The sequence below is a fragment of the Hyperoodon ampullatus genome, assembly GCF_949752795.1.
Source record: "Hyperoodon ampullatus genome assembly, chromosome: 10".
Taxonomy (NCBI): Eukaryota; Metazoa; Chordata; class Mammalia; order Artiodactyla; family Ziphiidae; genus Hyperoodon; species Hyperoodon ampullatus.
In genome coordinates this window covers 40,236,236-40,258,252 of record NC_136923.1, presented here as the reverse complement: position 1 = coordinate 40,258,252, position 22,017 = coordinate 40,236,236, and the positions used below count along the sequence as shown (strand labels likewise).

The following is a 22,017-nucleotide window of genomic DNA, read 5'->3' as shown; positions in this document are numbered from 1 at the left end:
GTGCTGCTCCCACGCACTTCCCCATGGCCCCTTCCCTTCCAGCCCATGCCCCAGCAGGGTGGAGCTGGGGACTGTGGCTCATGGGGTGGCTCATTTCTCACCTCAGGACCCCCAGATTCCTGCCACTCCTCTTACCACTGGGCCCCTACTCTTACCCCTACCTGGAGCACCCCTAACAGCCAAGGAGCCCCCTTCCCATTCCCACAGGCACTCTCATAGAGCCACAGTCCACACACTCCCCTTCTCACCTCATATCCAGGCCCTTGAGCCCCTCCCGTAGAGCCCCCATCCCCTCAGCCACCCCACAGAGTTGCTGCAGCTGACAGAACCCCCTCCCCTCTGACCCCCAGAAAGCCCCCTCCCATCCTCCCCTCCTGTCCTCACAGACCCTCCATGGAGCCCCCCAGCCTGTAGGACCCCCCTCCTCACCCTGTATAGAATATCCCAACCTCATCCCCATACCTTTTCTCCAGGGTCCCCACTGTCTCCCCGAGGTCCTTTGTCACCATCTATGCCCTGAGGCCCTCGTTCACCCTGGGTCAGGGTCAGAAATCAGGGTCAGGGGCTAAAAGTCCCTTACCCTCTGAGGGTTTGAGCTCTCAGATCCCCTGGCCCAGCCCACACAGAAGCCCCTCCCACACCCATCTGCACATGGACCAGATCCACTCACCATGTCCCCCTTGGCACCCCGTGGCCCCGGAGGCCCCATAATCACAGCTGAGTCACCCTGAGTGGACAGGGGGCAGTCAGAGGAGTCAGGAGCACCCTTAGGCCCCTGCCCTCCCCCATGCGCACACTCACCTTGTCACCCTTTAGCCCTGAGGTTCCAGTGTCACCCTATTGGGTGGAAGAGTGTGAGTCTCACCCAAATAGAGAAGCCCCAAATCCTGAGTTGCAAGATCCATCCCCACCCACACTGACCCCAGGGGCCTCTTCCCCATATCCTTACCTTCTCCCCACGCTCCCCCCGGCTGCCTGGGGGACCCTGTATGAGAGAAGAAAATGGTGAGCTAAGGGAATTTGTGGGGACTACTGGGGAGAGAGCTCAGGGGGCAGGGGAGGACCGGGGGGCCCGGGGGAATGGGGGAGACAAAGGACCAGAGAGTAGCCAAGGAGAACCAGAGGCCTACAGAAGGCTGCAGAGTGTCACAAGGACACAGAGGGCACAGACAGGGGACTGAGTCACACCACTGGCTCTTTCCCCAGGGGGACCCACCATGAGTCCTCGGGGTCCCTCCAGGCCGGGGCGGCCATCTTCACCCTGGATGGTGACAATAGATTCAGTGACTCGGTAAGTTGGAAATCAGAGGCGAGAGCTGTGATGAAGGGAGTCCCAGGGTGGCTCCCTGGAATGGCCATGGCTGCAGAGCAGGACATACGTACCCGGACACCTGGCTCCCCACGCTCGCCTCGGGTCCCAGGCGGCCCTGCTCCAGGGTCTCCCTGGAGATCAACAGGACACCAGGGATCAGTGAGGGGAATTGGTGGAGGACAGAGGGTCATGGGAGGTCGGTGGAGGTTGGAGGGAGTGACAGGGGTCAGTGGAGATTAGAGGGGGTGACAGGGGTTAGTGGAAGCTGGAGGGGGTGACAGGGGTGCAAGAGAGAGCCAGCAGCATTGTCCCATCTACCTTGTCACCTTTGAGTCCACGGGCCCCAGGTGCTCCCTGTGGGCAGAGTGAGGTGAGGCTTCTGTGCCCCTCAAAGGCACACACACATCTAGCCACACAGTGTGGCATAGTCCCCAGCCTAAGTCCCCACATGGACAGACTCCAACACACAGCAATCAGAGACATGGGGCGTTGGGGCACTTCTACTCACCGCTAACCCAAGGGGTCCAGGTGGCCCCAAGGGACCTGGGGCTCCCTCTCTCCCTGGGGGGCCTGCCAGACCCTACAGTGAAAATGAGGCAAGAGAGGCGAAGGGTGACTTGGGAACCTCCCTCCCGTGCTGTCCCCCCAAAACCAGGAGCCCCCTCGACAGGGTTGGGCCCTCTTCTCCTCCTCACCCAGTACCAGATTCAGAGGTCCTGAAGTCACCAAGTCCCCACATGCAGCCCTCAGCACCCTTACCCGCTCTCCACTGGGGCCCGGCTGACCCATCTCTCCTCGAGGGCCTGTCTGACCGGGGAACCCCACAATACCAGGAGAACCAGGGGTGCCGGGGGGGCCCAAGTCTCCCTGGAACAAAAATAGCAAAGGGAGGAATGGCTCCAGCAGGACCCCTTCCCAGGACTAGCCCCAGAATATCCTCTTCCTCCCACCTCCAGGCCCCCCGCCCCACCTACTGCCCCCACTACTAGTGATGGGGCATTGCTTTACCTTTAGACCTGGAGGACCAATTGGCCCAGGGGGCCCCTGGACCCCAACTCCTGGGTCACCCTTCAAGGGAAAGAAGAGTCAGATCAGGCTCAGGGAGCCTCAGGACCATGACCCCCAGCAGGGATGCTTTAGGGCACACATACCTTGTGACCTTTGAGCCCTGGAGCCCCTTTCTGACCCTAAAACAAAGTAAACAGCATTTGAGAGTAGGAACATGAACCCAGAGCTCAGGTATGGCCCCAAAACATTCCCAGGGGAGCTCAGAGGTGACCACGGACATTTGGGACCAAGGATGTGAGTGCAGGTATGTGGGAGTGCAGACAGGAGCAGGAACTCAGACATGTCCCATCCCAGGGAGCTTAGACATGACCACAGACATGAGCTCAGATACAGGAGCACAGACAGGATGGGGAAAGGGGCAGCACCAATACATGACCAAGGAGAGGCCCACAAAAACCCCCATGTGTCCTGAGACCTGGGAGATCAGACAGGAGCACATGTGCTCAGACACAGGGGGGAACAGAAGACCTAGGACAGGCACGTGGAAGCCAAGAGGCGTGACCCCCGCATGCTCCCAGAGCAGGACCCTGAATGCTGGAATGTTCAGCCAGGCTCGGGTTCAGATGTGCCCAGGCCCAGGAACGGTCCCTCACATCCACGACTGCACTCCTCAACCCAGACTCAGACTCGCCCAGACCCCAGACTCACATCTTCACCAGGATCTCCAGGCTCCCCAGCACGGCCGGCTTCACCCTGCATAGAAAGGGTGGTGAGGGTGTCTAGCCACCCAACCGTACCCCTCCCTGCCCAATGCACAGGCCCTGGGGCCAGGCCCACCTCACCTTCTCGCCTCGCAGCCCTGGCAGTCCTCGGTCACCTTTGGCTCCCTGTGGATACAGGGGTCAGGAGGACACATGGGTGTCAGGGGCACAGACAGCTGAGACTCAGAGAGGGAGCATGAGGCCCGGACCACGTGGGGCATATTATGGAAGGTGAGGGTCACAGGGGTGGAGGAACTATGCTGTGGAGGTTCCACACTCACCGGCTCTCCCACCAGGTCTTCAGCAAGGCCTCCAGGGGCGCCCTGATGAGGGAAAGGGGTCAGTGGGGTTCCTCAGCCCTTAACCCTTGTGCCCCCCAAGCCGGGGCCTCCCACACACTCACCTTCTCTCCCTTTGCTCCAGGGGGCCCGACCACAGCCTGCAGGGAACTCCTGGTGAGTTACCTCGCCTCCTGCCACCCCACCCCGCCATCCATATGGAAGGGACAAACTAGGCTTGGGGTGAGGCAGAGGAGCTGATGCAGAAGGTGGCGGTCAGGATCAAAGATCACCTGTCCAGGGGTGCCCATGGGTCCAGGCTCTCCTTTAGGTCCGACAGGTCCAGGCAGACCTGGTGACCCCTATGGCAGAATGGCGGGTGGAACTCAGTGCCTCTCCACCCCCTACCCCAGCTGCCCAGCCCTCCTCTTCCTCCAGGCACACGCCCCATCACATGCCCACAGCGAGCTCCCCTCAGAACACACACCGGCACGCCAGGGGCTCCTCTGTCTCCGTCCTTCCCACTGGCACCATCACGACCTGGCACTCCCGGCTTCCCCGTCTCCCCCTGAGAAAGGAGAGCTCTGTCAGGGGACTGCCCCCTGACTCCTGACCCCCGGAGTCTAGCCCTGATCCCCAGGACTCACCACTTGTCCAGGCAAACCTGGTGCCCCCTGAGGACCCTGAAGGAAACAAGTCAGATGTGAGAGGGACATGGAGAGCACGGGACCCAGAGGGCAGGGACATGTTATCCCTGCAGGGGCCTCACTCACCACAAGGCCTGAAGTGCCAGGGGGGCCAGGAAGTCCCACAGCTCCAGTGGGTCCAGGCAGGCCCTGGAGGAAGAAAAAGTTCAGGGCAGTGCCAACCCCACCCAGCTCCCTGTGACTAACCCATGGGCTGGGTCACTCACCCGTCCTGGTGGTCCTGTCTCTCCGGGCTCCCCCTGCCAAAACCCCAGAGACCGCATGACCCCACAGATGAACGAGAGGCCCTTCAGCCCCCATCCACAAGCAAAGCCCACATGGACGGGGCACCTTGGTGCTCAGTCGCATTACAGGGCAGTGACATTCCCAGAGGTTGGCAGATGTTATCCTGGTGCAGACAGGCTGCTCCAAGCCACCACCTCCTTCCAGCCACAAACCCACACATGCCTATACTCACCTTCAGGCCAGAAGGTCCCTGGGGTCCCGCAGGGCCAGCAAGACCCTAGAAAAAAGTATCAAGGGCAGGAAACTGGGGTCAGAGTTATCCACCTGGACTCATGGACTAACACAAACAAGTTATCCAACTGAGTCATCAGTGGGGACTGATGCCTGTCCCACCCCCACCAGGCAGTGCTTCCCCATCACTCACCGGGGCACCGGGTGGTCCAGGGTCTCCATGGCCACCCTGTTGGAGAGAGAAAGAGCCAGATGAGTGGGAGCCGATCCCACCCTCCCAGGGAAACTGAGGCAGTACTGCCCATTGTAGGGGTTACCCACTGTAGGATGGAAGCAGGAGGGAGCGGGATTCTGGGGTACTCACCATTGGGCCAGGGGTCCCCCTCGGACCTTGCAGACCCTGGATAGAGAAGGGGGCTGCTGAGCCTCAGTCTGGCCTCACTTGGGCCTGTTCCTGCCCTCTGGAGACCTTTGTCTGGGGGCCCCACTTCTGCACCTCTACCCCTCCCAGGCACAAATCACCCCATACCCATAGACTGCCCCACATGGACAATACACACAGGCCTGTACGCGAACACAGACATCATGCATCTGCACTCAGACCTGGGCACCCAGTCACCACACCCTGGCACTGGTCACTGGTGACACGTGCATACGGCGACCAGCACACAGCAAAGGGCAGCTGTTGCCCAGAATCTCGGCCAGGCTGTTCCTGCCATCACTCACCGGCTTCCCCTCAGGCCCAGCCACACCACGCTCTCCTGGTAGACCCTAGAGAGAACACGTTTAAGGCCACACTGTCCTTGTTCCCCATCCCAGCTTCCCCCTAGACAGTCCCAGGCAGAGCAGACTCCAGCCCGGACAACACAAGTGAGAGCGGTGTACTTGTGCACACATGGCCCGTGGGGCAAGGACTCACCGGGCTGCCATTTTGACCCCTCTGTCCAGGCTCTCCCCAGTCTCCCTTGATGCCTGGCTCACCCTACAAGCAGAGTGTCATGCCCTGAGCCCCCATCACTGCCAGATGCCCACAGACATGCCACCCCGGCATGCCCTCCCGCAGGTGACACGTGCATACGGCACGGGAGGGGAAACATGGTGGGGTGGGAGGCCTCACCCTGTCTCCTTTGGGGCCTCGGTTGCCGTCACTGCCTGGCTCCCCCTGTGGGGATGACATGTCAAGCCAGGCGCTGGCGCCATGGCAAGGGTGGCCCCCAGGTTGATCCCACACACTGACCTTAGCACCCTTGAGTCCAGGGGGTCCTGGTTCTCTAGAGAGTCCAGAACCTGGCTCGTCCATGGCCACCTACAAGCACAAGGTCACAGGGGAGAGATGTGTCTGTCACAGAGGCATGGAGGGGTCATCCCAGATCACAGGGTGCCAGAGGGTTGTAGGGTCAGAGCCACCACATGGAATTTCTGGGGCTCAAACCAATGGTGGCCTCTTGGTGACAGCGGTCACAGGCTTGGGCAGAGCTGGGGTGATCACCTTGGGGCCAGGCGGGCCAGGGGGTCCAGGGAGGCCAGGAGGGCCGTCTCTGCCCTGAAGAAAAGAAGAAAATGGATGGCCACCCTAACACAGCCCATAGGCAGTCCCGCCCGGTAAAGCCCCCTCCAGCTCACCTGTTCTCCACGTTCTCCTTTCTCTCCCCGTTCTCCCTGAAGTGCAAATCGCAAGGTGGGGGCTATGCCCGTGGGGAGTCCAGCTCCTCCTGAGCCCACCTCCCCGCCCGTCCCAGCCAGGCTCACCCTCTCTCCTGGTCTCCCTGCCTCTCCCACACTCCCAGCCGGGCCTGGGAGCCCAGGGATACCAGGCTTTCCAGGTTCCCCAGCAAGGCCAGGAGGTCCAGGGGGGCCCCTCTCCCCAAGGGCCAGGCCAGGTGGCCCCTGAGGGCCGGGGTCTCCACGATCTCCCTTCAGCCCGCGTTCTCCAGAAAAGCCAGTGGGGCCCTGGAGGAACAGAAGAGTAAATGCTGGTGTCAACCACACCCTCCACAGGACACGCCCCCCTGAGCAGCCAACACATACCTCCTTGCCTGGGGGGCCCCGCTCTCCTGGGTCCCCCTTGGGGCCACGACGCCGTTCAGGCACAGGCAGGAAACTGCCAGAGCTCTCTTCCCAGCTCTCCACGATCTCCCGCAGGGCAGACGTCTGAGTGACAGTGAGGGGTCAGAAGAGCAGGGCCATTACTGCAGCCTCCCACGCCCTGGCCTGGCCCCGTGGGCATTACTTGTCCCGTGGGGTTCCCACCAGCCCCCATGCCCAGCCCCCAAACAACCTACCTTGATGCCAATATTTTCCAGCAACCGCTCCACATTCTGGGGACACAAACTGGGTGAGGGGCTGCCCACAGAGGAAAAGGCCCCACACTGTCCCCCAAAACAGCCTCCATACCCTCTTCCCCAGGCCTCTTGCCCAGAGGCCCCTTTAGCCCTTGGTTGAGGTGGCTCGAGGTCACTGGAAGCCCCTGCCTGACATGTGCCCGCTGCCCAGGTTCCCCTCAGTGTAGGCTACAGGAATCCCAACAGGGCAGGGGGCTGAGCACACAGCACAGCTCCGGTGGGGCCTCACGGCAAGTGGAAGGGGACAGAGGTGGCCGCTACAGGCGTGCACGTAACAGTCAAGGGCCAGGTCCCAGGCTTCACTCACCGCCGTGCTCGCAGGATCTCCTCTCAGACCACGCTCTCCTGGGAGGCCCTGGAGACACCAAGAGACAAGCTGCTGGACCCAGTTTGGGGTTGGGGCTGGGGGCATGTGCGCGCATGCGTGGGTGCAATGGCTACCGGGGCAAGTGAAAAAGATGGGGGCCTCACCTGTTCCCCTTTGGGTCCAGTCTCCCCACGGTCACCCTGAGAAAAAGAATGACCAGTGGAGAAAGTGCCCCCACTCTGGGCAGCCCCTGCCCATAGCCCCCACCCAGCATCTGCACACTCACCTTGGAGCCCGAACCTCCCGGAACACCAGGGAAACCCTGAGATATGTCAGAACACAAAGAAATCACACAGGATCATGGCCTCCCAGAGCGACAACATAATGGCCCGTGTTGCTCCCAAGTCCTGGAACTACCCTGGACACTCACCTGGCCAGGAGGGCCGATCTGCCCTGGGATGCCCGGGGGGCCCTGGAGTCCAGGGCTACCAGGAGCTCCTCGCTCACCCTTGGGGCCATCATGACCCTGTGGAGGATGCAGCCAGCATCAGGACCCTGAGACCCCAGAAAGGCGTGGAGCCACATATCACAGGGTCAGGGTCAGGGGTCAGAGGTTGCAGAAGACTCCAACACTCACTTCTCTCCCAGGAGCGCCCGAATCTCCCTTCTCTCCCTAAGGAAGACAAGGAGGGTGCTTCAGACATGGCCCCAATCTGAGCCAGAGCAGACTCCAAGTGAGGGGACTCACCTTCCTCCCATCTTCTCCAGGGTCCCCAGGTCCTCCCTGCAGGCAGAGGACTCACATCAGACCCAACAGAATTAAGAATTAAGAACTGTCTGTGTGTCTTGGTAACTGTCTGCAAGTCCTGTGTCTACCTCACTATGTGTGGCCATATGTATACGAGTGACTGTGGATACAAATGCATATGTCAGTCTGTCCCCACATGTATCACACGTCAGAGCCTTGGATGTGTGTCTCACCACACCTCCACAGAGGTACACGTGCAGCCCTGGGGCCAAGTCATAGTACGTGTATGGGTGGAAGTGTTTGTGTGTCAACATGTCTTCAGTATCCCTGAATATGGGCTTCACACCTGTGTGTTGGCACCTCTCCATCTGTGTCTGAGGCTCTTTGCCTGTGCCTGTGGCTGTGGTTATTTTAGCTTGTGTTGGCCCATGCAGGCACAGGTCGGCACGTCCACTTAACTCACTGTGTCTGTGAGGCTGCCTGTGTGTGCACATGGACGTGTGCTTCAGGATGTATCTGTATGTGTGGGCTACGTACTCGGGTGTCGGCACGTGTCAGCATGTATCTGTGTGTGTGCCCCATGTGCATGGCACATCGGGCCATGTCCATGTGCCAGCATTTTTTGGAGGTTTCACTGTGTCTACCCTGGACACTCACGTTTTTCCCATTCAGGCCAGGCTTGCCATCCTTGCCTGGCTTTCCCTGTGGGAACAGATCATTGGTCAGAAGTCAGGGTTGGGGTGAGGGCAGTAAGGGGGCAAAAGGGTACCACGAGGGGACTTCCCTGGTGCACAGTGGATAAGACTCCGAGCTCCCAATGCAGGGGGCCCGGGTTTGATCCCTGGTCAGGGAACTAGATCCCACATGCATGCCACAACTAAGCAGCCCGCCTGCTGCAACTAAGACCCAGTGCAACCAAACAAATAAATAAATAAAATTTTTAAAAGGGTGCCATGAAAGTGGGACTCACCGGTGCTCCAAGGGGACCAGAGGGGCCAGGGGGGCCCTGTTCTCCTCGAAGGCCAGGAAGTCCCTGGAAAAAGTCTTTGCTAGGATTGAGAGGGCCACTGATACATCTCCTGGGGCACATCCATGGACTTGGAGAACCCCACTAAGAACCTCTTTCCGTGTAGAGTCCGCCCAGAATTGGGAGGAGCCATTGAGGTCCCGAGGCTGAGACCCAATAGGGTAGGGGACCCCCTGTTGAAACTCCCAAGGCAAGAACCCTCAGGATTTGGGGGTCCTACTATAGTGCCCAAGGCAGAGAAGATCAGAAAGCAGGACTCTGCTCAAACCTGCCTGCCAGGGACTGGGACCCTCCCAAGGACAGGGCTGGACCAACTCCCCCTACTCCCGCTGGTCCTGTGACTATGAAGACTGGGCTACACAGTTCATGCTGGACCCCTGAGCCGCCCTCCACCCTAATATCTCCCCTTACTTACGTCTCTCCCTGGGTCCCCAGCCTTGCCTATAGCACCCTGAGGAGAGACTCAAGTCAGGGAGTCCGCAGTGGTCACGGGGTCAGGGGCACTGCCCACTGACAGGGCCACTAGTTCCTGTGAACCCAAGGCCTGTCAGGCAGTAACATCCCCCACCCAGGCAGGGTACTAGGGGAAGACACAGATAACCCATCTGGCCCCAGAGCTCATCAAGACCCAGAAGGCTTCAGTGAGTCTGGAGCCATACAAAGGGGCAAGGGAAGGGGCGTTGACCAGGCAGTGACCGTCACGACTCACAGGCAGCCCAGGGGGACCAGGGGTTCCTGGTTTCCCATCCAGTCCACTGCGGCCATCCAGGCCAGGGGGGCCCCGGTCACCCTGAGGAAAACAGAGTGGTAAGAGGCCTCAAAGGATGAGATGGATCTGAGAGCCCAAGCTCACAGTCGGAAAGCCTCCATGCCCTCTCACCTTTTCTCCTGCTGGGCCTCGAACACCTGGGTCCCCCTGAAGGGAACAAGGTCAGTGAGAGGTGAGGGCAAGATGGGAACTTAGGCTGATGGGGCAAAGTGTGTCACTCACCTGTGGGCCTGGGGACCCCCGAAGTCCACTGATGCCCTGAGGACAGGGGGAGGAAGAAATCAGAGCAGGCTTTCCCAGGCCCACATGTTCCCACGGGATAAGCCACACTCACTCTCTCCCCAGAAGCTCCAGGGGGGCCGGGGTCACCCTTGGGTCCTCGAGGACCCTCCTGTCCACGGTCCCCAGGCTCTCCCTATGGTAGAGACAAACGTGTTGAGGGAATAGCGCTAGGGTCACAGGCATGCCCGAAGCAGAACCTCTCATGGGAGTGCTGGGATGCTTTCTCATGCTCAGAGCTTCACTCCACCCACGGAACATGATACCTTCTCTCTGACTCCAAGTCCTGTGTCCACCTGTGGAGGGAATGGCCAGTGAGAAAAATAGTTCAAGCAGGGGAAGAGGAGTTGGTGAGGATCAATGAAGACATCAGGGGGTAGTGGGGGAAGTGGGAGTCAGTGGAAGGGATGAAGGGACACTGTGTGGGGCCAACAGGGGCAGATGAGGGAGATGACAGAGAATCAGACCCAGTCAACCCTTACCAGCCGTCCAGGGGGTCCTGGGGGACCCTAGGAAAGGAAAGAATTGTAGTCAACAGGAGCCCTGCGGCCCCACAGTATGGCTCAGGTTTGCCTCGAGCTCAGCTCTGCTCCCAGATTCCCTGCACCCCAGTGCCAAACCCCAGAAGCCAGGTCAGGCCTGGAGGTGGCCACCAGGGCTCCTGACCTTGACCTTCAGGCCCTTAATGGAGGTGCTGACCAGACTGAGCACCAGAACCCTGTATCCCTCCCGAGCCCAGAACACCAGCACTACTCACTGGCTCCCCACGGTCACCCTTGGGTCCAGATGGTCCAGGGCTCCCCTGCAGAAAGTCAGGGGGTCAGGGTCAGTGAGGAGAGGCAGCAGTTTGGGGGAGCTTTGGAAACACCCTAAGGATTCATGGGGATCCTGGTGACCTTTGGGGGTTGTGATGAAGGGGTCAAAGGAAATGAGGATTGTGAGGGTTTAGCACTGCAAGGTCGGGGTGGCAGGGTCAGAGGCTGGGAGCTGGATGGTTGGAGATTGAAGCTGAGGTTAGAGTTCAGGGATCAGAGGTCAAGACTCACGTTTCGTCCATCCTCTCCAGGATCTCCCTGGTCTCCCTTCTCACCCACGGGCCCCCGAGTTCCAGGTGACCCCTGAGAAGAGCAGCTGGTGTGAGACAGACCCTCCCAGCATTTTGCAGATTCCCCCATGACCCCCATACTGTCGCGGTTCTCCATCACCCTGAAAACCATGTCAGAGTTTCCCATCACCACGTGCCTCCCTCCAGACTCTCCCATCACCCTTTCTCCCCTGAGTTTCCCACAGCTTCATGCCCACCTCCTATAAGTTCTCTCATCACCCCCCCTTACTTCTCCCCGCAAAGCCTCACCCGAAGGCCACGCTCGCCAGCTTTTCCAGGCAAACCTGGTTCACCCTGGTGGTGGAGAGAACGCCACATCAAACAGGTGAGTTAGGCTCAAACTAACTCAGGGAGTGGCGACAGAGAAGGGCCTGGGAACCAACTGGACCAGAGGCAGGGGGGTGGACTGGATAACCTGGTGGAGCCCCAGCCCCCCAGTGATCACAGTTCAAGGATAAAAGATCAGAAACCACAGTGGGAAGGAATCTCACCGGGCGACCCTCGTCACCTTTCTCTCCAACTTCACCCTGTGAGACATGAGAGTCAGCCTTGGTCCCCAAACCCCCAGGGAGGCCAGCAGTACCCTACTCCCCATCCCCCAGCACTCCCCCAGTCCAGTCCTCTTACATCTCGTCCTCGGGGGCCGATGGGTCCTGGAGAACCAGGACGCCCAGGGTCCCCCGTCTCTCCGGGAGGCCCTGAGTCACCCTGTGGAGGAGGCAAGAGTGATGCAGCACGTATAGCCAGCCCTTGAGGGGAGGTGACCCCAGAAACCTTGATGCTACCCAAGGTCACAGGCACTCACCGGGGGTCCTGCTCTGCCAGTGAGGCCAATGGGACCCTGCAGGGCATAGGGAGGGAGGTACGACTCAGTTGGGGCTCCCAGGCACCACCTCATCTCCTTCTGTCACACTCCCCATCCCCACATTTACTCACCCGGACTCCAGGGTCTCCCTTGGGGCCAGGGTCCCCAGGAAGAACCAAGCCAGGTGGGCCCTGGGGGAGGAAGGATCAGAGGTCAGGGGACACAACCGTCACCTGCCCTAACCCCTAAACACTTCCCCACACTTACCCGTTCCCCTTTGACTCCGGTAGCTCCTTTGGGCCCAGGGAGCCCCATGTCTCCCTGGAGGTGACAAAGACCATCAGCGTCAGCCACAGGCTCCATGAACCCACCACCCAGCGATCATGCCACAACTGTCATGACCTCCAGGGGCCTCCAGGCAGGCCCAGAGGCAGGCCCTATGACCTTGATCTCAACCCTGTAACAGCTTCCCTTCACTCTTACCAGACTTACCTTCTCTCCTTTAGCTCCAGCACCCCCAGGTCCCTGAAAACAAACAGGACAGACACGGCTTGGCCCTGCCTAGGGATCACACTACTACAGCCTTGATTGGAGTTGGGGTTATGTAGAATCAGAAGTCTCTACCCAGAGGTCACAGGGACACCTGCTGGGAGCAGGGCAGGGGTTACACAGGGCTCACGACCTGTGTGGTGGTCATGGGGTCACAGGATCACAGCCAGGAGTTGGAAGGCGTGTTACAGCATTAGAGTCACAGAGCTCTGAGCCAGTCCAGGGTCCCAAGGTTATGGGGTCACATCCTGGAACGCTGGTTTCCAGGCGGGTCACACTGCTCAAGGGCCTGTGCGGTGATCGGAAACACACCCTTCCTTCACTCACCACTGCGGGGTCCCCAGGGCGACCAGGCTCCCCCTGTAGAGAAAGGATAGGGACAGGGATGGGTCAGGGACTCACCTAGGAACTCAAGGCCCCAGTATCCCACCTGCCACAGTCCCTGGTTATCGGGGGCACTTGACTCCCAGCCCATGACCCACCTTCTCTCCTCGGCGGCCAGTGGGTCCTGGTGGCCCCTGCACATGGAGAAAGCATGAGCCCAGGATGGGGAGGAACACATGAAAGCCCTACTCCTGATCCCACAGTCACATACTTACTTCAGGACCCTCAGGTCCAGGACGTCCAGCAACTCCTGGTGGACCCTGGGGAAGAGGAGAAGAAATGTTGACCCAGGTGGGTGGGGGCAGAGGGATTATGGCAGATAAGGGCTAGAGGTTCAGGATGGGGGTCACAGAAGATCAGGATTTAGGTCAGCAGGGGTCAAACTCAGCAGGAAGACAGAGACCAGGTCAGTGGAAGTCAAGGTCAGTTCAGCAGGGTCAGAAAGCTAAAAGCGGGTCCCTGGAGTTGAGGGTTAGAGCCTGCATCAGCAGAGATTAGGAGTCATGTGAGGAGGGGTGGAGGGCCAGGGGCAGTGGAGATCAAGGGCAAGAAGTCAGAACCAGGAGGGGTGCGGAACCAAGGTCTGCTGGCACTGGCAGTGGAGTCAGTGGGCTCACCTGTGGTCCCGCTGGGCCAGGGGATCCACGTTCACCCTGATGGAGCAGAATGGGTCAGAGCTGAGTCTGGCCCCAGATCCTCCGGGGCCCTGAGAGCCCCCCAGGCTGCACTTACCTTTTCTCCAGTCTCACCCATGGCCCCTGTTAGTCCTCGGTCACCCTGAGGCGAGAGAGATAGGAGAGGGGCCTTTACTGTCGAACCCCAGACAAAATGTCTCAAACTCCAATCATCTGTCTCTGAAATCACAGCCTCTGACCTGGGGAGAACCCTTATCTCCTGATCCTCCTGCCTCCCCTAATCTTATAGGGGTCCCAGTGTGTCACCTCTCATACTTGACCCCTCACAAAATGGTACTTACTTTGGCGCCAGTGTCTCCAGGAAGTCCCTGTAGGCCCTGAAAGGGGTTCAGAGATTTCGGTTTGGGAATAAGGATGGAGTAGAGGGTTGATGGCTGAGGGTGGGGGTTGGAGCTATGCCCACCACGCTCAGAATCCCTGGCCTCCACACTCACCGGCTCACCCGGGGTCCCAGGTTGTCCTGGGAGGCCTGGGGCTCCATATTCACAGTCACCCTGAAGGAGAAACAGGTGGGTAGAAGACCCTGCTCCCAGCACCCAGAGGCCTCACCCCAGAACTGGGACACCAAAAGGTCAGGTCTCCCACCTTTTCTCCTTTTTCTCCAGGGGGGCCAACTGAGCCTTGGGGTCCACGGCTTCCAGGAAGACCCTAGGAGGAAGTGAGTAAAAATGTGAGCCCCAAACTGAGGTCCAGCACCCACCCACTGCCCCAGCAGAGCCCCCAGCTCCTCTATCCACACCCCAGAGCATGGCCCAAAGGGTCCCCAGCAGAGCCTCAAGGCTCCCTCACCGGCAGCCCAGGCTCCCCTAAAGCAACGCTGCCATCACCTGGTCCAGGGGGACCCTGGGAAAGAACAGCAGGTCAGGGGATGGCCGGGGGGAATCAGACTCCAAGCCACCCCCAGCATAACTTGCCCCTCACTTACCCGCTCCCCACGATCACCTTTCTCACCCTAGAAGAGAGATCATGACACATGACCCTGGACTACACCTCCACACCCCAAGATACCAGGAGGAATGAGAGTCTCGGGGTCAAACTGGATTACAAAGTTCATGGAGGAACTGAGGAGTCATGGGTGGGGGTGGTCAAGAGGTCACGTGAGCTCAGAGTCACCAGCAGGGGTTGTGTGGGTTTGAATGAGGTCACCAGGTCACTGGATCACATGGAGATGATGAGACCACATGGCGGTCATGCCCTCACCTTCACAGCTGTTCCAGAAAATCCTGGGGGACCACGGGGTCCTGGGTCTCCCAATGGGCCACGAGATCCAGGGGGACCCTGATGGAAGAGACAAAATATAAAGTACAACCCAATAGACCCACCCCATTGGTTCCCCCATCACACATCACTCCCCCCCACCACCATACTCTAGAACTTACTGGAGGTCCAGGGTCCCCTTTCTGCCCAGGAAGCCCTGGGCCCTCGCCTCCAATGACTCGTCCAGGCTCTCCCTGCAGGACAGAGAACAGCAGGAAGGATTCAGGGTATGGGAGCCTTGAGGTAGGAGAAGCCCCTAGAGGTCCCCAGCTATTCCTCATCATGCTTTAGGCCCCACACAGTGTCTGTCCTGGGGCAACCCTGTTCCTCCCTGGGACATCCCGGCTTGGTTCCCTCCCCTCCCTCCTTCACCTACCGGCTCCCCCTTTGGGCCTCGAGGCCCTCGCTCTCCCTGAGGACAAAACAGAGCAAAGGGTGATGCTTGGTCTCAGCACATTTCAGGGTGGTCCCCTACAAGCCAACCCCGCTCCACCACCCCAGCTCCCCACCCTGCAGAAAGGGCTCTGGGAAGACACTGTGGGGCAGAGCAACTTACTGGTTCTCCACGAGGACTGGGCCACCCTGGGGAGCCCTGTAAATGGAGGCCAGAGTCAGACCAGTCAGACCACCCCACCGGCTCAAGCGAAGTGTCCCACCATGTGAACTGCGAGGGCAAGGCTTGCTCACCTTCGGGCCGGGGGTTCCAGGAGTCCCAGGGCGGCCAGGGCTGCCTGGAGGCCCATCTGCCCCAGGGAAGCCCTAAGGAGGCAAAGAGGTTAGGGCAGGAAGGGACCCTCCCTCAGTGCCCCTGGTTCGCTGGAGGAGCCCCGACTGACTATTCTTCACCTGAAGCCCTCACCCCACAGGCCCCTGAGCGTTGTTGGAGGTACAGCAGTGATGTATGTACCCTCTGAGCTGAATGGAGCCGAACCCCAGGCACAAGGGCAGTGATAAGGCCAGGGCCTTCCCTGCCTCTTGGACTTGGAACTTCCACCCAGGCTCTCCAGGGGATCTCAAAACCCCATTGGTCCCCCCTAATTCAGATCCTTCCCCAAAATCTCTGCTGTGGTTGATAATGTCCACTTAGGCTTCTAGGAATACTCTGTGTTTCTAACTCTGTTTTTTCATTCCCTCTTGTAAAAACCCTGAAGAAGCTTCGAGGATTGTCTTAGGGGAACCTCAATGGTCTCTCCACTCACCCTCTCACCCTTCACAATGGTACTTCCAGGAGGTCCCTGGGGGCCAGGAACACCCATCCTGCCCTGAGAGGAGAGAGCAGGTGAGGAGGCAGTACGCCGGTCAGGGGACAGAGGACAGGTATGGGGAGGCACTCACCGGGAGGCCGGGGGGGCCAGGAGGCCCGGCTTGTCCTTTCAGCCCCTAGGAAGGATGATTGGTGAGCCCTGTGCTGCTGACCTCCCCCTGACCCACTGAGCCCCCAACCCATTCTCTACCCCCCCACCAGAGCCACTCACCATCTCTCCAGGTTCCCCCTTCTGGCCCTGGGGAAAGGTGTGTTGGGCGACGGTCAGAGTGGCAAGTTCCAAGAGTGGCCCTCACCCACCCTCTCAACCCTGGACACTTACCTTTGGACAATGCACCGAGCAAGGCTCTGGCTGTAGCTGTGGACACAGGGTCTCCTTGAGGTCAGCCGTCCTACCAAGAGCCCCCAGACCCGCTGTTTTTCACCACCTAGTCCCCCAGAGGCCCCTTCCAAACCTGGGTGGTCAAAGCCATCTGACACAGGGCTTTTGCCAGACTACTGACTGCCTGGTCCAAGCTTGGACCATCATCCACGGCGAAGAAGGTCTGGGCAGAGTCCATGCCCGGCACCAAGCGACGCAGCTGTTCTGGGTCAGCTCCTGCCAGGCCCAGCATCATCACTTTGAGCCCTAAGAAGGGGTCCATCAGCTTGCATGACGACCCTTCTGGGGCCAACCCTATTCCCAGGCCCCATTCCCACCAGCCCTGCTCCTTACCAGCAGCCTGGGCCTCACGGATAGAGCTGAAGAGGTCACCTCTCAAGGGCTCATCCACCAGTAGAACCATCACCCCCGGCACATGCCGGCGTCGTCCAGGGGCATCTGGTGCCAACAGGTATCTGTGAGCTGTAACCACAGCTGTGCCTGGGAGAAAGGCCATGTCAGAACCCAGGGGCACCAAGCTCCCAATGGGAAAGCCCTAAGAATCCATGTCCACTGTAGTCCTTACCCAGGTTGTTCCCACTTGGGTCTGTGTAGGGGATGTTGCGGATCTTCTGCCGGATAACACCAAGGTCATGGGAGCTGTTCAGCGAGAACAGTAGGGAGGGCCGGTGACTGTAGGACAGGAGGCCAACCTAGGGTGGGGAGACCACAGAGCCTGGGGAGGATGACACAGCAGGGACAGGGGACACAGAGCCTGGTGGGAGACACAGAGCCCAAGGTGTGTAACTAAACCTGATCTATTAGGGGGTCAGCAGTGATGGTAGGATACAGAGCCCCAGCAAGTGAGGTGATCTGGAGCCTGGGGAAGGGCAGGGAGAAAGCCTGGACCAGTGATGGGACAGGGAAATGGTGTGGGACCAGGGGTGGGCAGGGACAGGTAGGAGTCTGGCTGCCTCTGGGGCCAAACCTGGATGGCCTGTGGCCCAAGAGGCCCAAGTGCAGACACCAGATGCTCCAGGGCTCGCTTCACAGCCTCTGCGCGATGAGCATTGTCTCGAGTGGTATGCAGCAGGAACACCACGTCCATCAGGCCATGGGGACACACTGCAGGAAGGGGGCTGAGTTACTGAAGCAGTCAGCCCATCTAGCTACTCTCTTGGGCCCCTCCCACTGGGCCCACCATACCTGGGGTCTGTGTGACAGAGGCCTCAGGACCCTGTACACCCTCCTGGACAGGTGTCAGGGAGAATATGTAGGAGATGCCAGGCTCTAGCCCTGTCACCCGCTGGGAGCTTGAGATCCCCGGAAGTGTCTGTGAGGCCCCAGGCAATTCTGCAGAGGACAGAGCTCAGTTAAACAGGAGGCCCTCCATGGAGCCCCCACTGCCAGCCCACCCGAACACTGGCCTCCCCGTCACCTTGGCCAGGGCCTCTGAGTGGCTGCCAGGATAGGATGTAGCTGGATACCCCAGACACCGGGGTCCAGGCCAGGGTCACTGAGTCGACTGAGGTGTCTACAACACGCAGTTCAGGGCTTGGGACACGAGGTGACTCTGAAAGAGGAATCAAGGACTAGGGATCCGAGTATGTGTCCCGAGAACCCAGAGGAGAGAGATCTAAGGAGATCTTGGGGCAGATTCATCTTAGTGAAGGAAGTGTCACCAGAGGTCATGCTGGGATCACCCCGGGTCAGGAATTGTAGGGGGGGCTACAGGAGGAGTCACTCAGGGTCATGGGGTACAGGAAATCAGGGTGGGTCATCGGTAGGGGTAAGAGCACACCAGTGTATGCAGTTACTTCTGAGGGGGGCCCTTCTCCAGCTGTCCCCAAGACACTCAGCCATATACGGTAGTGGGTCGCTGGTTCCAGCCCGTCCAGTTCGTAGCTGCTGAGTTCCGGCCCCAAGACCCGGGACTGTTCCTGGCCACCTGGGGCAGGCATGAGAGGGGGGCAGGGGCACGTAGGAGGATGCTACAGACCGGCATTAATGGACACGCCCACCTCACTGACCCCCACGTACCTTACTGACAATGACCCTGCCAGCCTCACTGACTGATCCTGCTGATGGGGTCCACCCTCCTGACTGATCTCCTCATTCTCGCTGACCCTGCCCGACTGACCCTCATTGATCCCACGCACCTAGGTGACTGATACCAGGTACCTTCAGCAATCCCGCAGACCCCCACTGACAGACCCTGCCCACTCTCACTGATTTCACCGACCCCACCCCCAACCCCGCCCCATTGGTCCCTAACCTCCCTACCAGGAGCACCTCTCACCCTCAGGTCGCCAACGCAGGCGGAAGCCGCGTGCCCGGGGCACTGGCTGCCAGCGCAGCCTCAGCGAGTGCTCCCCTCGCTGCACTACACGAAGCGTCTCCAGGGCTGGTGGAGCCTCCTCAGGTGCTAGAGAGAAAGCACAAGAATCAGGGAAGCTCCGCCCCCCACTGATCTCTGTGCCAATCCCAGACCAACCCTGGAACACGCACCGCCCCCAACAGGCCCCACTGCCTATTCCAGGCTACATCCGCCTCCCCCGAAGACCCCGCCCCCACAGGTTCACTACCAATCCCTGGACCCTTTTCCATTCCTGAGAACAAACCCCGCCCCCAAACCGTCCAGGGCACCAATCCAAGGCTCGCGCCAGCCCGAGCTCTGCCTACGCGTGGTGACGACAATGGAGACAGGTGCGCCCTCACGGTCCCCCACAAGTGCAGTCACTCTCACTGAGTAGCTGACTCCGCCTTCGAGGCCCCGTATCTCTGCGGAGTCCGTGTTTCCTGGGAGCACCTCCTGTCTCGTGGGGCCACCTGGTCAGGCGAGCATAGGGCAACGGTCAGGGATAGGGGTGGCTGACCAAAGGGGCCAATCCCAGCCAGGAAGGGCAAGGGCAGGGTCAGGGAACCATACCCTCGCTCCGGCCCCAGGCCAGTCTGTAAGCTGTGGCTCCAGTGACCCCCACCCAGGTGACCCGCAGAACATCACTGGAAGCATTGAGGATCTGCAGCTTCGAGACACTGCCCACGGGCTGAGGGTCTGGGGGAAGACACAGGGAAAAGGATCAGGGGCCACTGGCAGAGAACAGGGCAGAGAACAAGGTGGCAGAACAGGCATGTTCAACGCAGGGAGGTCTATCTGAAGGTCAGTATGAGGTTACTGTGGACGGGTCAGTGTACGCAACTCCTGAGTGGGAAAAGATCAGTGCCTCAGAGTGGGCAGTGTGGAGCAGCCAGGAGGTCACTGTGGGTGGACTCCTAGTCAATGTGGGGTACGTCAGTGTGGGGAGAGAAGTCATGAGAAGAGCTGTGATGGAGCGGGCAGCTGGAGCAGTCAGGAATACGCAGCAGGACAGGGTAGCCAATGAGATGTGGTTGGCAGATGGCCAGGGTCCACTTACCAGTCCTTACAACCACAGAGGCAGGGGTCCCATCCATACCAGCCACACGGGCCCACACATGCACTGTGTACTCGGTATCTGGCTTCAGCCCATCCAGCTCAGCCACTGTGGCCTCCCCAGAAACCAACTGGGATTTCTCTGGGCCTAGGAGGATGAAGGTAGCTCTAGGACTAGCCAGACTCTGCCCCCAATGTCCCACCTGGACCCCGGAGAAACCCCTGCTCCCATTCCACCCAGACCTGCCCCCGACAACCTCCAAAACCTCTGGTCCCTTCCCAAACCTCTGGTGCCCACCGTGGCCTGAGTGCCAGGAGACCCTGTATCCTGTGGCACCAGGAACCCTGTTCCAGGTGATGGTGACAGATGAGCTGCTGACTTGAGTCACACGGACTGTCTTCATTGGGCCCAGTGGGTCTGCTGGGGAGAGGCAGTGGGGAGTCTGATGGAAGAGGCAGTGGAGGGTCTGATGGGGGAGGGGTTGGGGGGACATCTAATAGAGGAAGGCAATGGGAGTCTAAAGGGAGGCAAGGATTTGATAGCGGATGCAGTGAATGGGTCAGATGGGGAAGGAGTGGGGGTTCTGACAGAGGGGATAGTAGAAATCTGAGGTGGCAGGTGACAGGAATCTGGGAGACCAGAGGGTGTGACAGAGAAGGTAATAGGGTTCCGATGGAGGCACTAGGAGGCAGTGAGGGGGTCTGACAAAGAAGAAAAGTGTAAGTCTAAGAGGATGGTCAAGTCCGGCAGAAAAGGCAATGGGGTCTGAGAGATGAGGTGGTGGAAATCTGAGGGCAAAAAGAGCGGGGTGTTAGGGGACAGGCAGAGGAATCTGAAGAAGGCAGGGGCTTAAAAGGAGGCAAGGGAGACTGAAGGGGGGAAGCAGGGCCTCTGAGGGAGGAGGCAGTGGGGATCTAAAGGGGGAGACTGGAGTTCTGTGGAGAAGCAAGGGTCTGAAAGGGAAGGCATGAGGATCTGAAGGGCCACTGGAGAGAGAGAGCCAAGGGGCTGGGTCAGGCCCTGACCAGTTCGAGCCACGGTGATCGCAGGTGGGCCCTCCTCTCTCCCTCGCAATGCCGACACAGCCACCTGGTAGGAGGTTCCAGGTCTCAGCCCCATGATATCTGTGGCAGTAGACTCTGAGGGCAATGTCTGGCTGGACTCCAGACCTAACGTCAGAGAGAAATGTTGGCATGGCTCCTGCCTGCCCCTTGGTCCCCCATACCCTGATCGTTCCCCTCAGCAACCCTCCCGCACATCCCACACTGACCATTGTCTGTCCTCCAGCTAACCCGAAATCCACTGGCTCCAGGCACAGGTCCCCAGGCCACCCTCACTCGCGTTGCGTCTGACGCCACTACCTGCAGCCCTGGGATGGCAAGTGTGGTCTCTGGCTCTGGGGATTAAAGATAGAGGTCAGGGATCAAAACCAGGACCAGAGTGAGTCAGGCAGCTGTCCCCCACAGCCCTCCTGCAGTGCTCACCCCGGCGAACAGTGAGGACGCTGGCACTACCCTCTCGGGTGCCTACTCGAGCTGACACCCACACTGTGTAGCTCAGCCCAGCCCGGACGTCATCCAAGTCAAAAGCTGTCTGACTCCCGGGAAGCACCAGGCTCCGCTCGATCCCTAAGGGAGAAGGCAGGATAGGCAGGCAGGGGTCAGTGAGAGATGGGAATGTGGGATGAAGGTGCTCAGTGATGAACAGAGATACAAGATGAAAAGGATCAGTGGGGGCAGGACAGAAATAAAGACGCAGACATAGAGAATGGACTTAAGGACACGAGGAGGGGGAAGGGTAAGCTGGGACAAAGTGAGAGAGTGGCATGGACATATATACACTACCAAATGTAAAACAGCTAGCTAGTGGGAAGCAGCCGCGTAGCACAGGGAGATCAGCTCGGTGCTTTGTGACCACCTAGAGGGGTGGGATGGGGGGGTGGGAGGGAGGGAGACGCAAGAGGGAGGAGATATGGGGATATATGTATATGTATAGCTGATTCACTTTGTTATAAAGCAGAAACTAACACACCATTGTAAAGCAATTAAACCCCAATAAAGATGGTAAAACAAAAAAAAAGAAAAGAAAAGGGTCAGTGAGGGATGGGACATGGGACGGAAAGGTGTGAGAGATAAGGACAAGGGGTAAAAGGAGTCAGTGATGGACAGCGACACAGGATAATGGGCCAGT

General features: G+C 59.4%; 1 protein-coding gene across 1 annotated transcript in view; it reads right to left on the bottom strand.

Annotated features, from left to right (window-relative positions):
* COL7A1 (collagen type VII alpha 1 chain) overlaps positions 1 to 22,017 on the bottom strand; it is a gene marked incomplete at its 5' end in the record, with an annotated part of 31,645 nt that overhangs the window by 5,577 nt on the left and 4,051 nt on the right. The window contains 90 exons of the mRNA XM_079713816.1: positions 463 to 534; positions 671 to 727; positions 802 to 837; positions 950 to 985; positions 1,217 to 1,261; positions 1,384 to 1,443; positions 1,631 to 1,666; positions 1,821 to 1,892; positions 2,072 to 2,179; positions 2,321 to 2,380; positions 2,464 to 2,499; positions 3,029 to 3,073; positions 3,163 to 3,207; positions 3,363 to 3,404; positions 3,485 to 3,520; positions 3,653 to 3,721; positions 3,847 to 3,927; positions 4,007 to 4,042; positions 4,133 to 4,195; positions 4,273 to 4,305; positions 4,524 to 4,568; positions 4,716 to 4,751; positions 4,887 to 4,922; positions 5,249 to 5,293; positions 5,442 to 5,504; positions 5,640 to 5,684; positions 5,760 to 5,828; positions 6,012 to 6,065; positions 6,146 to 6,181; positions 6,272 to 6,472; positions 6,551 to 6,673; positions 6,805 to 6,840; positions 7,172 to 7,219; positions 7,336 to 7,371; positions 7,458 to 7,493; positions 7,602 to 7,697; positions 7,809 to 7,844; positions 7,920 to 7,955; positions 8,577 to 8,621; positions 8,890 to 8,952; positions 9,362 to 9,397; positions 9,656 to 9,736; positions 9,827 to 9,862; positions 9,938 to 9,973; positions 10,050 to 10,130; positions 10,261 to 10,290; positions 10,477 to 10,503; positions 10,752 to 10,796; positions 11,041 to 11,112; positions 11,349 to 11,393; positions 11,591 to 11,626; positions 11,727 to 11,807; positions 11,905 to 11,940; positions 12,036 to 12,095; positions 12,172 to 12,225; positions 12,397 to 12,429; positions 12,781 to 12,813; positions 12,936 to 12,971; positions 13,053 to 13,097; positions 13,455 to 13,490; positions 13,570 to 13,614; positions 13,814 to 13,849; positions 13,967 to 14,026; positions 14,118 to 14,180; positions 14,322 to 14,375; positions 14,458 to 14,484; positions 14,733 to 14,810; positions 14,912 to 14,983; positions 15,166 to 15,201; positions 15,346 to 15,381; positions 15,477 to 15,548; positions 15,989 to 16,051; positions 16,125 to 16,169; positions 16,265 to 16,291; positions 16,376 to 16,411; positions 16,509 to 16,681; positions 16,769 to 16,915; positions 17,001 to 17,127; positions 17,403 to 17,539; positions 17,621 to 17,767; positions 17,853 to 17,987; positions 18,216 to 18,362; positions 18,714 to 18,839; positions 19,097 to 19,243; positions 19,344 to 19,469; positions 19,831 to 19,974; positions 20,125 to 20,244; positions 20,853 to 20,996; positions 21,092 to 21,223; positions 21,312 to 21,455. Of these exons, the coding sequence (XP_079569942.1) occupies positions 463 to 534; positions 671 to 727; positions 802 to 837; positions 950 to 985; positions 1,217 to 1,261; positions 1,384 to 1,443; positions 1,631 to 1,666; positions 1,821 to 1,892; positions 2,072 to 2,179; positions 2,321 to 2,380; positions 2,464 to 2,499; positions 3,029 to 3,073; positions 3,163 to 3,207; positions 3,363 to 3,404; positions 3,485 to 3,520; positions 3,653 to 3,721; positions 3,847 to 3,927; positions 4,007 to 4,042; positions 4,133 to 4,195; positions 4,273 to 4,305; positions 4,524 to 4,568; positions 4,716 to 4,751; positions 4,887 to 4,922; positions 5,249 to 5,293; positions 5,442 to 5,504; positions 5,640 to 5,684; positions 5,760 to 5,828; positions 6,012 to 6,065; positions 6,146 to 6,181; positions 6,272 to 6,472; positions 6,551 to 6,673; positions 6,805 to 6,840; positions 7,172 to 7,219; positions 7,336 to 7,371; positions 7,458 to 7,493; positions 7,602 to 7,697; positions 7,809 to 7,844; positions 7,920 to 7,955; positions 8,577 to 8,621; positions 8,890 to 8,952; positions 9,362 to 9,397; positions 9,656 to 9,736; positions 9,827 to 9,862; positions 9,938 to 9,973; positions 10,050 to 10,130; positions 10,261 to 10,290; positions 10,477 to 10,503; positions 10,752 to 10,796; positions 11,041 to 11,112; positions 11,349 to 11,393; positions 11,591 to 11,626; positions 11,727 to 11,807; positions 11,905 to 11,940; positions 12,036 to 12,095; positions 12,172 to 12,225; positions 12,397 to 12,429; positions 12,781 to 12,813; positions 12,936 to 12,971; positions 13,053 to 13,097; positions 13,455 to 13,490; positions 13,570 to 13,614; positions 13,814 to 13,849; positions 13,967 to 14,026; positions 14,118 to 14,180; positions 14,322 to 14,375; positions 14,458 to 14,484; positions 14,733 to 14,810; positions 14,912 to 14,983; positions 15,166 to 15,201; positions 15,346 to 15,381; positions 15,477 to 15,548; positions 15,989 to 16,051; positions 16,125 to 16,169; positions 16,265 to 16,291; positions 16,376 to 16,411; positions 16,509 to 16,681; positions 16,769 to 16,915; positions 17,001 to 17,127; positions 17,403 to 17,539; positions 17,621 to 17,767; positions 17,853 to 17,987; positions 18,216 to 18,362; positions 18,714 to 18,839; positions 19,097 to 19,243; positions 19,344 to 19,469; positions 19,831 to 19,974; positions 20,125 to 20,244; positions 20,853 to 20,996; positions 21,092 to 21,223; positions 21,312 to 21,455 (6,038 nt within the window). The remainder of the gene's footprint in view (positions 1 to 462; positions 535 to 670; positions 728 to 801; positions 838 to 949; positions 986 to 1,216; positions 1,262 to 1,383; positions 1,444 to 1,630; positions 1,667 to 1,820; positions 1,893 to 2,071; positions 2,180 to 2,320; positions 2,381 to 2,463; positions 2,500 to 3,028; positions 3,074 to 3,162; positions 3,208 to 3,362; positions 3,405 to 3,484; positions 3,521 to 3,652; positions 3,722 to 3,846; positions 3,928 to 4,006; positions 4,043 to 4,132; positions 4,196 to 4,272; positions 4,306 to 4,523; positions 4,569 to 4,715; positions 4,752 to 4,886; positions 4,923 to 5,248; positions 5,294 to 5,441; positions 5,505 to 5,639; positions 5,685 to 5,759; positions 5,829 to 6,011; positions 6,066 to 6,145; positions 6,182 to 6,271; positions 6,473 to 6,550; positions 6,674 to 6,804; positions 6,841 to 7,171; positions 7,220 to 7,335; positions 7,372 to 7,457; positions 7,494 to 7,601; positions 7,698 to 7,808; positions 7,845 to 7,919; positions 7,956 to 8,576; positions 8,622 to 8,889; positions 8,953 to 9,361; positions 9,398 to 9,655; positions 9,737 to 9,826; positions 9,863 to 9,937; positions 9,974 to 10,049; positions 10,131 to 10,260; positions 10,291 to 10,476; positions 10,504 to 10,751; positions 10,797 to 11,040; positions 11,113 to 11,348; positions 11,394 to 11,590; positions 11,627 to 11,726; positions 11,808 to 11,904; positions 11,941 to 12,035; positions 12,096 to 12,171; positions 12,226 to 12,396; positions 12,430 to 12,780; positions 12,814 to 12,935; positions 12,972 to 13,052; positions 13,098 to 13,454; positions 13,491 to 13,569; positions 13,615 to 13,813; positions 13,850 to 13,966; positions 14,027 to 14,117; positions 14,181 to 14,321; positions 14,376 to 14,457; positions 14,485 to 14,732; positions 14,811 to 14,911; positions 14,984 to 15,165; positions 15,202 to 15,345; positions 15,382 to 15,476; positions 15,549 to 15,988; positions 16,052 to 16,124; positions 16,170 to 16,264; positions 16,292 to 16,375; positions 16,412 to 16,508; positions 16,682 to 16,768; positions 16,916 to 17,000; positions 17,128 to 17,402; positions 17,540 to 17,620; positions 17,768 to 17,852; positions 17,988 to 18,215; positions 18,363 to 18,713; positions 18,840 to 19,096; positions 19,244 to 19,343; positions 19,470 to 19,830; positions 19,975 to 20,124; positions 20,245 to 20,852; positions 20,997 to 21,091; positions 21,224 to 21,311; positions 21,456 to 22,017) is intronic.